The sequence below is a fragment of the Vigna radiata genome, chromosome 8, assembly GCF_000741045.1.
Source record: "Vigna radiata var. radiata cultivar VC1973A chromosome 8, Vradiata_ver6, whole genome shotgun sequence".
Lineage (NCBI taxonomy): Eukaryota > Viridiplantae > Streptophyta > Magnoliopsida > Fabales > Fabaceae > Vigna > Vigna radiata.
The window spans coordinates 42,657,529-42,671,448 of NC_028358.1; the positions used below are offsets into that span (position 1 = coordinate 42,657,529).

Consider the following 13,920-nt stretch of genomic DNA (forward strand, 5'->3'; position numbering starts at 1 on the left):
GGCCTCCATTATTGTCCATGGTCACCATCCTTATCCGTACATGTTTCTCTTCTCTGGGATCAACCATTGCTACTTCCTCTCCTAAGCTCTAGACTCTTCCCTCAAATCAATCAACCATAACCTACATCAAAATTCTACAGTTATTTCTCCACTATTTCAATTTCATACTTAAAACCTCCATTTATGTACAATTTACTGTCTATTAAGCTCCTTCCTTGGGTTTTTTTTACTATAATAGTTCAATTTTATGATATAATTTTAATTTTTTTACAATTATAGATAAGTCCTCCAAACTCATGCATTTATTTATGATATAATTTTTAATTTTTTTAAAAGAAAATTAAGTGAAGTCGTGCTGGACTTATATAAAGTCATTTCATATTACATTAAAGTTATGTCATTTTTGTATATTTCAGTTGAAAAAAAAAATTATAATTAATTAAAGTTATATTTTATCCATATAAGTTTTCCTCCTAGATCGAAATCGTATAGTGAGTTTAACTTCACTTTAAAAAGTTTAAAGTAATGTTAAAAGTAGTGTGATTTCTTTCCAATGAAATTAGGTGACCCACAAGTAGTAAAGTTTAACATTTTTATCCGTTTAAAAACATATAATTTCTCTAAAAGTTATTTTTATAGAGTTATTTAAATTATTTTTTTTTTAAGTTCTCATTTCATGTTTATGTTTTTGAAGATTAGAGATCGTCATAGTTTCCTCGATCTTTAAATCTAACTGATCAGTTTCTTAAATAGAGTAAGTTGGTTTTCTCCTCCTCTTTGTTGGTCTATTGCTTCTTCTTTGCATGTTAACTCTTTTTTGTTTTGCATGTGAATTTTGAGTTTTTTGTAAGACTATCTACTCATTAGTGATCTTAACGGTGTACCTTGATCGTGCTTTTATGGTTCGAAGGAGTACATAGAACTTCCTGTACATTTTGAGCAATTTTAAACTATCCAAAACATATTAGTCAATTATAAAGTAATGAAAGCTAAATTACCCTAAAAGAACCAAGCCAAATCGAACTTAAATGAACCAAACCGAGTCAAAACGAACCATGTCGAGTTGAGCCAAACCAAACCTAGCTTAGCCAAATCTAGCCGAGTCGAACATACTTGAGCAAAGCCTAGCCGAACCGAACAAAATTGAATCGAGTCGAACCAAGTAGAATCGAACTGAAACAAATCGAACCAACCCAAGCCAATCAGCACCGAACTGAACCGAGCCAACCCGAGCGAGCCAAACTAAACCGAGCCGACCCGAGCCAAACTGATTCGATTCGGTTTTTATCGGGTAATTTAGCTTCTCTTGTTTGATTGATGACTAAAATAGCTTCAAATGCACACAAAGTTCTATTTGTTCACACAAACATAAGTATATCAAGACATACAGTTAGGAATACTGATCAATAGATAATTTTATAAAAGACTCATACTTCACATGCAAAACAAAAAAGATTAGCATGCAAGAAAGAAGCAACATATCCAAAAATATGAACAGAAAACAAACCTATCCTATTTGAGATATTAATGAGTTAGACTTTAAGATCTCACTGCAAGAATCACTTTGGTAGTTTATGGTCTTCAAACACATAAACAAAGAACAAAAACTTTTAAAAAAAAAGTCAAACAGTTTAAAAAAAAACGGTTTTTTTTAAAGATTACGTGTTTTAAAAGAATTTTCTTAATAAAACTCATTTCTCTCTTTTCCAAATCTTAAATTTCGGTTTACACTAATTTTTATGTGATATATAATTAAACATTGACTTTTGCTTTATGTTACATAGAAGAGATATCCAAAATCACATACTAATTTTTCTTTCAATTTGATTTCGTTGATTTATTTTGTTAATTTTATTGTATTTTTATTATTGGTATTATTGTTAATAGTACGTAAAATGATAATATATATATATATATAATAAAAATAATAATGTAATAATAATTTTTAAATTAGATCGTCTAAAAATCATTACCTTATTTTAATTTTCTATATTTCTCTTTGGCTAAATATTATTCTCTCTTTTTTTTCTTTTTCTTACCTATGTATTTGTTGTTCTTTTTTTCGTCAAATATAATACAAAAGTCGTGCTTTCACGCTGTACATGATCAAATATATTACATTTAAATCTTCATTTTAAATGAAAGTATTTATAAGGTTATACTCTTTTTCATATGTTAAGTATTTAGTATTTTATCACTTTGCATATTTTTTTAAGCATCAACATTTAAATTAATTTTAAATCTTAAATTTTACCATAATATTTTCATAAAAAAATTTACAGAGGTTTGTTTGTTCATAATTCTTAAAAAAATAAGTTTGCTTATAAATTAGAATTAGTTTATACATTACTTAATTGGTAAAAGGCATTTGATTTTTTTTCCAAAATATGGTTTTAAAATTATTTATAAATCATTGTTAAAATATTAATAATTTTTTTATTCCCTATAAATGTTGAAAGAGAAATTTTCTCCCCCTGATTATATAATTTTTTTAGGGAGGTTTCTCAAAACCCTAAGGCCTATAGGTAGCAAAAGTTAAGCAAAGATCAGGTTTGCTGGCAATTGCTTCTTGCTTCCCATTAAATTTCAAAAATTACCATTTCACTTCTGTAAAAATGATTTTCTGGATTATTAATTTCAGAGCATATTATAAAAGTGAATTTCTAATTTTTTAGAATAAAAATCAATTTTCGTTTTGGGAAATTACTTCCAAAATTGTAAAAATCGGACGAAGGGTAAAAATGGAACTTTATTTATATAGGGATTCAAGGGAAATGTTTGGAGGTGCGGAAAGAAACTACCCATGCAATGTATCCCAAGGCCCTCGAGTAAATAATCCACCTATCTAGAGCCCGGCCCAGTGCAGGAGCATTGTCATCGTATTAATACGAAGGTTTAATACCTATTTTGGTCCCTCTTTTTGAGGGATTTGCTGAAAGTGGTCCTCCTTTTTTAAAAAGTTCAATAAAGTCTTACTTTTTGCAAAAACTGTGTAAGTTAGTCCTTTTTGCTAATGACGTTAAATCTGCTAACGGCGGAGCTGCCAACTGGCAAATATTTGATGAATTGTACAGATAAAATTCGTTTTAGTCCTCATATTTGTTTAAAAATGTTTATTGTGGTCCTCATATTGGTTTTAAAATGTTTATTATGGTCTCCTTTTACTAAAATGGAAAATCATCCTTAGAGACAGGAAGCGGCTTCACAAATTTTTCAATGGATGCTCCTGTGGAAAGTTTTGTGATTTTCTCTAAAAGCAATAGCTAAAATTTCATGTATTACAATCCAAAACTCATGAGTTCTTTTTTTAAATTTCCATACTTACTAATATAACACGTGAAACTACACTAATAAGCTTCAAATTATTGTGATTATAATTTTCCAAAAGTTAGCACATGAATTACTATAAATTATTTAAGTATATTATTAATTTAAATAAGCATACTCATAATTTTTAGTTATTATAGTTATGTACATATCTATACTATAAATTATTTTAACATATTATTAGTATGAATATTCAAATATAATGTTTTCTTGAATGAGATGATAACTGATAATTTGTTAATCACTGTCGTGTTAAAATTAACTTGAGTCGAAGAATATTTTAATCTTGAAATAATCACATTACTATTCCCCTAATATACTTAGCACTTGCATCACGGTTGGTTTGATATAAAATTAAATAGTCATTATACTAATTTTCAATATTTTTATTAAATTATTTCCTAACATATAAAAAAAAATCTAAATTATTCTTATAACTTAACCATTAATGTCATACTACTTTCACACTTTTATTCCATAACTATTGTTTTCTTTACCATGGTTATTCTAAAGTATTAGAAATCAATCTTTTAATTTTACAATTTGATGATAATAATAATATTCATTACTAGTTTCATTTTAAATTTACTTTTAAAATTTTATTTTAATGACAAAATTATCTCTATTAAATTTTTTTACTGAACATCAATTATGTTGTAATCAGATAATTTATTATGAACGTTTCAGTAATTCTTTAATATTTTTTTTGCCTTTTATTTTATTATAGTTTTATTTTAATAACAATAAGAAGAAGAAATATTTGAATAAAAAATTACTAATAGAAAAAAAAATTACTAATAAATAGAAACACATTAACATTTATAATTTTATTTCAAATAATTTAAAAGATAATTTCATTATTTTATTTTATTTTCAACAAATTTTTATTATCAAACTATTTAGTGACTACTTTTTTTCTTCGTTTTTTTATTTATTTTTTGTTTAATTCTAATTCTAATTAGTTTTAAACCCATGTTTAGACACATGTTAATATTGACTTGTGTGTATATTAAATAAGAATTAGAGAACGAGAGAAAAATAATAAATATTGTTAAATTTATAATTAAGTTTTGAATAAAATTAACCTTAAAAATATTTTTTAGTTTAAAAAGTCTATTTATTTATAAAAATATAAATAGTAAATTTTGTAAAAATATTATAAAAGATAAAAAAAAATAATAAAATCTTTAAAAGTATAAATAATGTGCATGTAAAGTTTACTTGTTAAAAATATAAATTAGTGTATAATATGTAATATGAATTGTTTTACTTGTATAATTAATGTCGTCCAATTTGTAGGATTAGATTCCTTTAATTAGTATATGAACACATTTATCTAATATATATTGCAAAACTTGCATAATCATGGAATAAATGAAGTCGTCTAATGACTTTTAATATATTAATCTAACTTGTGTATGAACATACCCGTATAATGTATATTGTTACGTTGATATAATCAGTGTATGGACAAAATTGTGTATTGTGTATTGTAATACTTATTGATCAATGTATCGACATACTAAAGTAATATGTATTATTAAACTTATATAATCAATGTATGAAATAACTCATATAATATCTGTTGATACAACTCATTTGATATGTATTGTTAGATTTGTAGTTTTTTGTTATACTCTTATAGTTAATGTATTAATAGACTCATCTGTATTGTTAGATTCAATTAGCTGATAAATGAACAAACTCGTATAATTTATGTGTTGAAAGACTTGTTTAATGTATATTACTACAGTTCTCTAATAAATATATAAATTACTCATCTAATGTGCATTATTAGATTATTTAGTTAATACATTGATAATTTCATCTAATATTTTTTTCTTTATTAATTTATTTAATGTATTAATAAACTTGTATAATAATTTTTTTTATTTTCGTCTAATAAATATATGAAATGAGTTTTCTAATTTTTGTATATATAACAGTAAAATAAATATAAATTAAAAATTTAAAAATAAAATAAATAGATAAAAAGTAAAAGAAATTTCATATATAATAAAATAAGTACAAATAAAAAAGAAAGTAAAAATATTAAATGATTAAAAAGTTAACTTTTAAAACAAATCAACAAAATAAAATAAATAATAAGATTTATATTCTTTCTTATATTATAATAAACTTACATACATACTGGCTTTGTGTTAAAAAAGTAGAACGAGGTTAATGACTTCAACCACCATTAAGAGTGAACCTCAAAGCGGTGGCATCTAAAGAAAACGGCACCATCGCTGGTGGCTTGGCTTTCTTCCCATCCTGCTTTGCCGGAGGATACGCCGAGCCGGTACCTTTTATTCTTTTGTTAGGGTAAGTTTGTTCCTCTTAGGGTGTCAATTTGATTATTTAAGACTCAAATTCATAATTTAATTATTTAAGATTCAAATTCTTTATATAATTAGATTTTATATATTTTTTAATTTAAGAAAAAATGTGAAATTATTTTTTATGTTAAAAATTTAATTTCAGAAAATTATAAATTTAAATATTTTTTTAATTATTTACTGATCACTTATTAATTTTTCAGTACAATATTTATAATTATAATTTTTCGGTACAGTATTTTTCGTGCAGTATTTATTTTCTTAATTATTTATTCATAATTGTTATTATTATTTTTTAAAGAGGATCTAAATTATTGATACTTTATGTTTTTTTTTCCTAAAAATATAACCATTAAAAATATTATTTAATTAAAAATATTTAATTAGTTATTTAATTAAAAATATTTAATTAAATATTTTTTTAAATATTTAATTTAATATTAATCATTAAGTTTTAACTTATTAAAAATAAATCGTAATTCAATTTTAATGTGAAAATTATTTACAAGTAGATTTTAGTCTATATATCTAATACGAACAATCAAATCCCAAATTTTTTGAATAAATTCAAACTCAAAAATTTAAATAAAATTCTATTTTGATCAACGACATCTTTCAATAATAAATTTAAAAAATGTTATTGTTATTTATTATTATTATTATTATAAAAAATTAATATTTATTATTATTATTATTATAAAAAATTAATAATAGTTTTTTGAATTATAAATAATTTATTGCACTAATTATTAATCCTATAAATGGAAATTTATGAAACATAATAAATGTTTGACCGAATATTTTTTTTTTTAATTTCAATATTTATTTTGATTATGTTCTTACTTATTACTGTTATTAATATTTTTTTTTAAAGAGGGTCTAGGTCAGTTATGGTTACTTTTTCTAATATGAATTTAATAAATAAATAATATTTTTAGTAAACAATATTTTTCAAAAATGGTTTTTGAACATTTAAATAAAATCCGAAGAAGAAGGTAGAATCCAATTTTCTTAAACTAAAATATAGATTTAGAAATTTAATTGTTAAACTATTTTATATGGCAACTAATTGACATGTTCTTTAATTTTTCATTATTTTTTTTTAATCATTCATTTAACAAGTAAATTTCTTTTAATTAAAGCAAGGAGTGTCTTTGCATTGATTGATATAATTGGTTGAATAAAAATAGGAATATAATACAGATTATAGATATCCAAAATTGAATCATATCAATAAATATTTTTCTGATATAACAATAAGTTCAAATATGATTGTAAAAATTTTCATCCATATTTATAATACCTAAACTCTATTTAGATACGATTTTTATCAGCATCACTAAATCTAATTAAATTACAGCAAGATTTCTTTTCATCTATTTATAAGATATATATATATATATATATATATATATATATATATAAAAGATCAAAGAAAAGGGACGATTCTCCTAGTAAGATGGAAATTGCGAGAAAAGAAATGGGACTGGATTGGATGCTCAGGGCTCAAAGTAAGAAGCCTGCAGTTGCGGAAACAGAGGAGAATTTACCAGAGGAGGTTCCTGTTGAGGAGGTATGTCTCTGTTAAATATCTTTCCCTCCTGTCTGTTAACACATGTATATATTTATATTCTTTTGCTGTCCTCTATGGAGGAGAGAGTATTTTATGTTGACTAGTTTTTTCTTGCTTTTGTTTGCTTTCTTTTTCAGCCAAAGAAAGTAAATCCTAAGGAACTGAATCCATATTTGAAGGATAGTGGAACTGGTTACCCAGAAGAAAAGGATGGAGCTAAAGTTGGTGCTGACCAGCTTCTATCTTCTTCCCTTGTTGGGGATGGGGGAGCAAGTTGGAGACTCAAAGCCTTAAAGCGTTCACAAGAACAAGCAGCTCGAGAAGGACGAAACTTTAATGAGGTTATTTTGCCTTTCTGTTCCTATGTAAAATGGCATCTTTGTCATGCTGTAAAAAATTGATGTTTACTTATATTGATATGTGCAGGTTGTGCAAGAAAGGTGGGGTTCTCTGGGTGAGTTGACCGCATCGGTTGCATCTAATGCAGCTGCTCCTGCTCGAGCACATCTACGTGCTATAAAAAATAGACAAAAAGGGATAAGGGAAGAAAACTCTCCAGATTCTAACAAGCATGGTGGAAGGGCTCCTAATAAAAGGGTAACTTTGATGAGAAATATATAACTGTTTTACGTGTCTTTCTTGTTCCTTCAACTTGTTTTATGTCCAATAAATATTATGATGTTAATCACATTTTTTCTGAAATTTTGAAATATAATCTGTTGTACGTTACTTAAATCGACCAATGAAATGCTAGCAGGACTACTTAAAGGATGTTTCTGTTCGTCACCATGAAATGAGAAAACCTAAAGTTGAAGATTCTTTATCTTGGGGAAAGCGAAAAAGCCACCAACGCATGGTAGCTGAGGGTGCTGGGATAATCTCTGCCGCAGTGTCTAGTCTAAATAAGTTTTCTAATGATGGAAGCTTCATGCAAAATTTCGGTAACATGATGAGTAATAATTCTGATGGCTCTGTTTTGGAAAGTGTTGCTAGCAGGTATTTGGCTGTCTGTGTATTTGTTTGTGTTCTCGTCCATATCCCACTCGCAGTTTATTCATTTCTAATGTGAAAACATTATGCCCAAGATAAAATTTCTCATGTTACAGAAAAAAACCGAGTTTCTCTTGTTATTTATTTTTAGTTTGCCTTTCTTTATTCTTTTTATGTTTGTAATCATGTTTGACGTGTTACACTATTATTAATGGAGCTTTATTATCCTTGTAATATTTATAATGCTTTAATGGCTATGTTTTACTTTTTTAAGGTATGCTATGCAAAAGATACCTGCGGCTGGACAGAAGAAAGGAGAAGATGATGCTGATATGCATCTTGCCCGCAAGATAATGCAGAACAAGAAGTTTAGTATTTCCACTCAGGCTGATGATGAATATGATTTTGAGGATGGCCCAAGCAGAAAGAGTAGAAAGAAGCAAGCAGGTGATGACGGCAAGATCCAAAAAAAGACTAATCGGTTCTTGACTCAGCAAGAACGCTGCCTCTTTTGTTTAGAAAATCCAAATCGACCTATGCATCTTGTTGTTTCAATCGCAAATTTCACATATCTTATGTTGCCACAGTGGCAGCCCGTGGTTCCTGGTCATTGCTGCATTTTACCAATTCAGGTGACTTCAATTTCTGCTACTGTCGGTTTTTTTAGGAGTTGAAACCAGTGAAGTTTTTGTTTATTTAGCACAATCCCTGCAATATGAGTGATATATAGGTCCAGGAGAATATTCAAATGGATGATAGTGATGGGAATTTAAGTGTATTTGATACTGCTTTCTTGAACTTGGGATAATAGTTTGGTAGATTAGTATTATTGCATGAATTCGGAGTAACATTAGGTTGTATTAATTTGACTTGAATTGAAAGTGCTGTACAGATTTTTGAGCCGCCTGGTCTTGTGCCATAAGAACTTGGTTATTTTTTATTTTCATGGAATTTTAACCTTGCTACTCTGTCTTTTCCTTTTATCTGACAGCATGAATCAGCTACAAGAACTGTGGACGATAATGTGTGGACAGAAATTCGAAACTTTAAGAAGTGCCTAATTATGATGTTCGCTAAGCAAGAAAAGGAGGTAGTGTTTCTTGAGACAGTGATGGGATTAGCCCAGCAAGGAAGGCATTGTATGGTTGAGTGCATTCCTTTACCCCAAGATATTGCCAAAGAGGCTCCTTTGTACTTTAAAAAGGTGAGCTGCCAAACATTATTTTCTGTGTTGTCCTGATTACTGTCTTTCTCTTCAAAACGATGTTTTTCATTTATGCATCCGGGAAATCAACTACCAATCTTTTAGGCTGCACATAATTGCGTAATGGTGTGGGTTCAAAGCCAGCATGAAATTAATCTTCTAGAGTTTCTTTCTTGGTTCTTGTGCTATCGAACTGAATTATTATAGCAGTCTATATTTGATTCCTAACAGTGACACACTAGTGGTGTAGCTAGGGTAGCTATGATGTACGGATACGTGTTGTCTTGTTTCTATCCATTATTATTAACTACATTTAATATTTGTTTTTAGTTTTCTATTACCAGCATTTTAAAAATTTAAACTCTTTAAATTGGGTTCATCACAGGCGATTGATGAAGCTGAAGATGAGTGGAGCCAGCACAATGCCAAGAAACTTATTGATACAAGTCAAAAGGGATTGCGTAATTCAATTCCCAAGCACTTTCCATATTTCTACGTTGAATTTGGTCTAAACAAGGGTTTTGTCCATGTTATTGATGATGAAAAACAATTTAATAGCAGCCTCGGGTTGAATGTGCTAAGAGGCATGCTGCAATTGGCAGAAGAGGACATGTATAGACGAAGACGCTACGAGGCCGTGGAGGTACAAAAGCAATTAGTTGCAAGCTTTTCCAAAGAGTGGGATCATTTTGACTGGACAAAACAGCTTCATGAAACTTCCTAACAAACATTTTACAGCTTCATGTCACTTTGATTTAAGGATTTAGTTAATCCACATTGTAATCTGCTCTGGCATACAATATCTTAGTGATAGAAATGAATATGGTGGTGCTATGTACTCATTTCTTTTCAAAAAAGGTAAAAAGAATGTGACTTATTGTTTATTAGTTGTTCATGTACTGTACATTATTTTTGTCAAATTTACAATTTTAGCTTGTGAAAATTAAATATTTTGTATTTAGATCCCCACCGGTATAAGGAACTCAAGATGGTGCAATTGTTTTAGAAGAATTATAGGTTTATTCATATGAACTTTGCAATGATTTTACAGATTTATTTAAATTAATGTTATTATTTCTAATCAAGATGCCACGGAACTGTGTAACAAGAAAATCACAAAATAGCATAAAAGCTATCGACCGAATAATTTTCTTTTAGTTTCTCACAAATTAGTGATTACATTATGAGGGAAACATCCATTTTGTAGTCCCTTGCTAGTCTCTTAAATGGTTTACGAGGAGAATGACATTGATTAATTACTTAGCATGAAAGTCTATTCCGTCTTAAGTTACAGTATAATGTTATATGAAATCTATAAGCATTAAATTTTAATATAGCAATCCCTTCACTAATTTTCAAGTCAAATTATTTCACATTGATAGCAAGATGGAAATTTATTTCTAGTACAAGTACTTCGCTTGGATCCCTTTATGTGGTAAAATATTTCCCTCATAAATGTCTCACTAATTTAATAATATTTTTTTATTAAATAATTTAATTTGAGAAATGGAATAGACTCGCAACTTACAGAAAATAAAAATCCAAACAAGTAAATGTCGCAAGAAATATAAGAGGGTTCTTACAACTACAAAACTTATATTTAAAACAGAAGGAAACTGAATCTATAATCATAACTCACCAACTTTTGATCCCGTTTTAAATTTTAAATCTTTAGTCTAAAAGCAATGGATAATAAACATCGTTTAATATTTTAACCAAGATTAAGTAAACTAATATTTTTTACTCAGTTCTCAATACAACATTAATTATTATATTTCTAATTTGTTGATAAGGAAACTAAAGAAATATTTAAATTTACAACATAAAAAATAAATTTATTAACAGAATGAGATTTTATTAATAAAAATGATTTAAGAAGTAACACACTTATTATTATTGTCAATATTTAAGAAAAACATTAAACTGTAATCATTAACGAAAAAAAAGGTGTCACTATAAGATGCCTACTTTTCAGAAAATGACATAAATAAAGATGGTAAAAAAAACACTTAGTATCCATAAGGCTTTCATTTCTCCATGGACAGCAGGAATGTAATTACAGTAACAACTATGGATTTCGCAAAACATCATGCGTCATACAAAAGTTGCAACAATAAAAAAAATAAATAAACTGTTTCAGTTAACCAAGACTTCATGGAGAAAAGGAAAACCTTGCTGCACCAGTCCCTGCTTTGTGTCAAGTTGGGATACTTCTGGCCAAATTCATCACTCTGATCTAGTCAATAGCTAATTGTCATCTGGTTTCTTCAAGTTCAAACAATTATCTGATGCTTGCCTAAACAGTTCTTGAACCTGATTCAATTCCTTCTCTGACATCAAGAACACAAAGTGTTAGTTAGACTCATACCTTCTCTAGACATCCTAAAGTCCAAAGCACATTACAGCTGCATTTTCAGTCAGAATTATAAGTTAATGTACATTACAGATGGATACCAGCCTTCACCGAACTACTACAGTTGTATAGCCCATAAAATGCTTAATATTGCTTGAAGAAACTACTTTTGCATGTATGATTTTTCTTTTGGAGATTCTAAAACTCAGTTTGGCTATCTAACATGAATTTACAGTTTCATTTGTTATACAGAGAAATCAAGAAATAAAGCTCAGAGTTCAGAAATAAAGAGAGAATTGGACAACCTGCAGCTTCCAACTGCTTTTGAAGTTCTTGGCCTATTGCATCATTTTCAGCCTGGAAGGCGAAAAAATGCAGAAACGATGTAAAAGCATAAACACTGTTTGTAACAATTAGATTACTTGTTATTAAGTTCACCAGTCAATCACATAAAAAGTGAGGTGTGAGATACACACTTGTAGTTCTGTTATCCTCTTAAGCTGTGCTTCTTCACCTGACTCGGATATAGGAAGAGCCGCAACTAATGCATCAAACTACAGAAAAACCCATATNTGTAGTTCTGTTATCCTCTTAAGCTGTGCTTCTTCACCTGACTCGGATATAGGAAGAGCCGCAACTAATGCATCAAACTACAGAAAAACCCATATCTTTTTAAAATAGGATTTCCAAACCAAGCTTTGTAAAATGAATTTTTTTTTACAAGGTATTCTCTCTCTTTTATCTTTCTCTGTATCAGCATTTTTTTCTCTCTTCATCTCCTCTCCAACGACAGCAATCATAGAAGTAAGTGGTGACAGCAAAGCTGATGTAGTAAAAAAAGGGGTATTTTAATCTTCTTAAATTGTATTGAATGTATTTAGTAATGAAGGGTGCAGGAAGACAAAGCATGAAAAAGGCAATCACATTGCAGAAATGGCCCATAAATGCTTCACTCATCTGAGTGTAAATTTAAAAAGCCCATTAGGTGGGTAATTCTTCCAATAAAAATTCCTTTTACTAATCTCAACATCTTTTAGCAGCATTATTTTATTTGATTTCATTATCAATCATCCAACTTAAGACACTCATTAATATGAAGAAAGAACAAGAATGCTTTGGTTATGGTTGATGTTCCCCCAAGTGGAAGGTTCCTTTGCCAAATAATAGCCCTGGACTCTTTTTTCAACTATAGGTTTTATGGAAATGGAATATAAACATGGACCCTTCTCTTTTTGTCCCCTAATCAAAAGAAAAAAATAACCTAACTTGATAGAGATAGAGCAGTTAATTATTGCATTCCATCTCTATCTCCACATTGGCTGGTAAGAAAGTGCAATCACTCATTATGCATTTGCATTCAATGCAAAACCAAAAAATCTTCTCTACTTCTGAGAGACAAAAAGATAAGTAAGTTTCCTTTGTATCTTATTCCTAGAAGTAAAAGCTACCTTCTTCAAGTGATTTCAAACCAAGTAGAAGCCTTGAGTTCATATTATACATGATTGTGTGAAAAAAAAAAGGTAAAGGTTATAGCTTCTCCATCCCATTAGTATTGGTCTGAAGCAATATGTGATGTAAGAAAAACATCTAATTAGCTTGAATTATTTATGATTAATTGACCCAATCACATTCACCAAACGGATAATAATACTTAGACAATATTTTTTTGATAACATTTGAATATCATTTATGTGTCATTCTGTGATTGATCCATGGTGGTGTTTATAAGTATTATTATTGATTGTGGAGTAATTTTGAACCAATCACAGAATGAAACGTAAATGATGTTCAAGTGTTGTCAAAAAAATGTTATCTAAATATCATTATCATTCACCAGTATATCTATATATCTACGTATGTCTATATATCTACGTATGGAAACCAAATGTATGGTATACATTGCTGATTTTTCACAAATTTAAACACAAGACCTTGATTGAGTGAATTCTATTTATGATAAAAGCCAAAAAGTAATTCTTTAAACGAGTGTATTATGAACCTTTCAGCCATGAGTCAATATAAATACAAAAGAAAAATTTAATAAGGAAAACGAGTTGAACCAAATGCTTTAAGTTTATACAAGTCAATAAAAAAAATTGTTCAGACAAGTTTAAGTAAAGTTTAAATTTACTTT

At 28.3% G+C, this 13,920-nt stretch overlaps 2 protein-coding genes across 2 annotated transcripts in view; both read left to right on the forward strand.

Moving 5' to 3' along the window:
* The first annotated feature begins 5,561 nt into the window (after positions 1 to 5,561).
* The window catches only part of LOC106772066 (CWF19-like protein 2), a 21,075-nt gene continuing 12,716 nt past the window's right edge, over positions 5,562 to 13,920 (forward strand). Inside the window, exon 1 of the mRNA XM_014658219.2 lies at positions 5,562 to 5,652. The gene's annotated coding sequence lies outside the window, so the exon portion shown is untranslated. The remainder of the gene's footprint in view (positions 5,653 to 13,920) is intronic.
* Positions 7,104 to 10,320, forward strand: LOC106772068 (CWF19-like protein 2). Its single transcript, XM_014658220.2, has 7 exons — positions 7,104 to 7,239; positions 7,377 to 7,580; positions 7,666 to 7,836; positions 7,997 to 8,235; positions 8,504 to 8,861; positions 9,221 to 9,433; positions 9,819 to 10,320. Exons 1-7 carry the CDS (start codon positions 7,126 to 7,128, stop codon positions 10,155 to 10,157), a joined length of 1,638 nt encoding a protein of 545 aa, XP_014513706.1. The 5' UTR covers positions 7,104 to 7,125; the 3' UTR covers positions 10,158 to 10,320.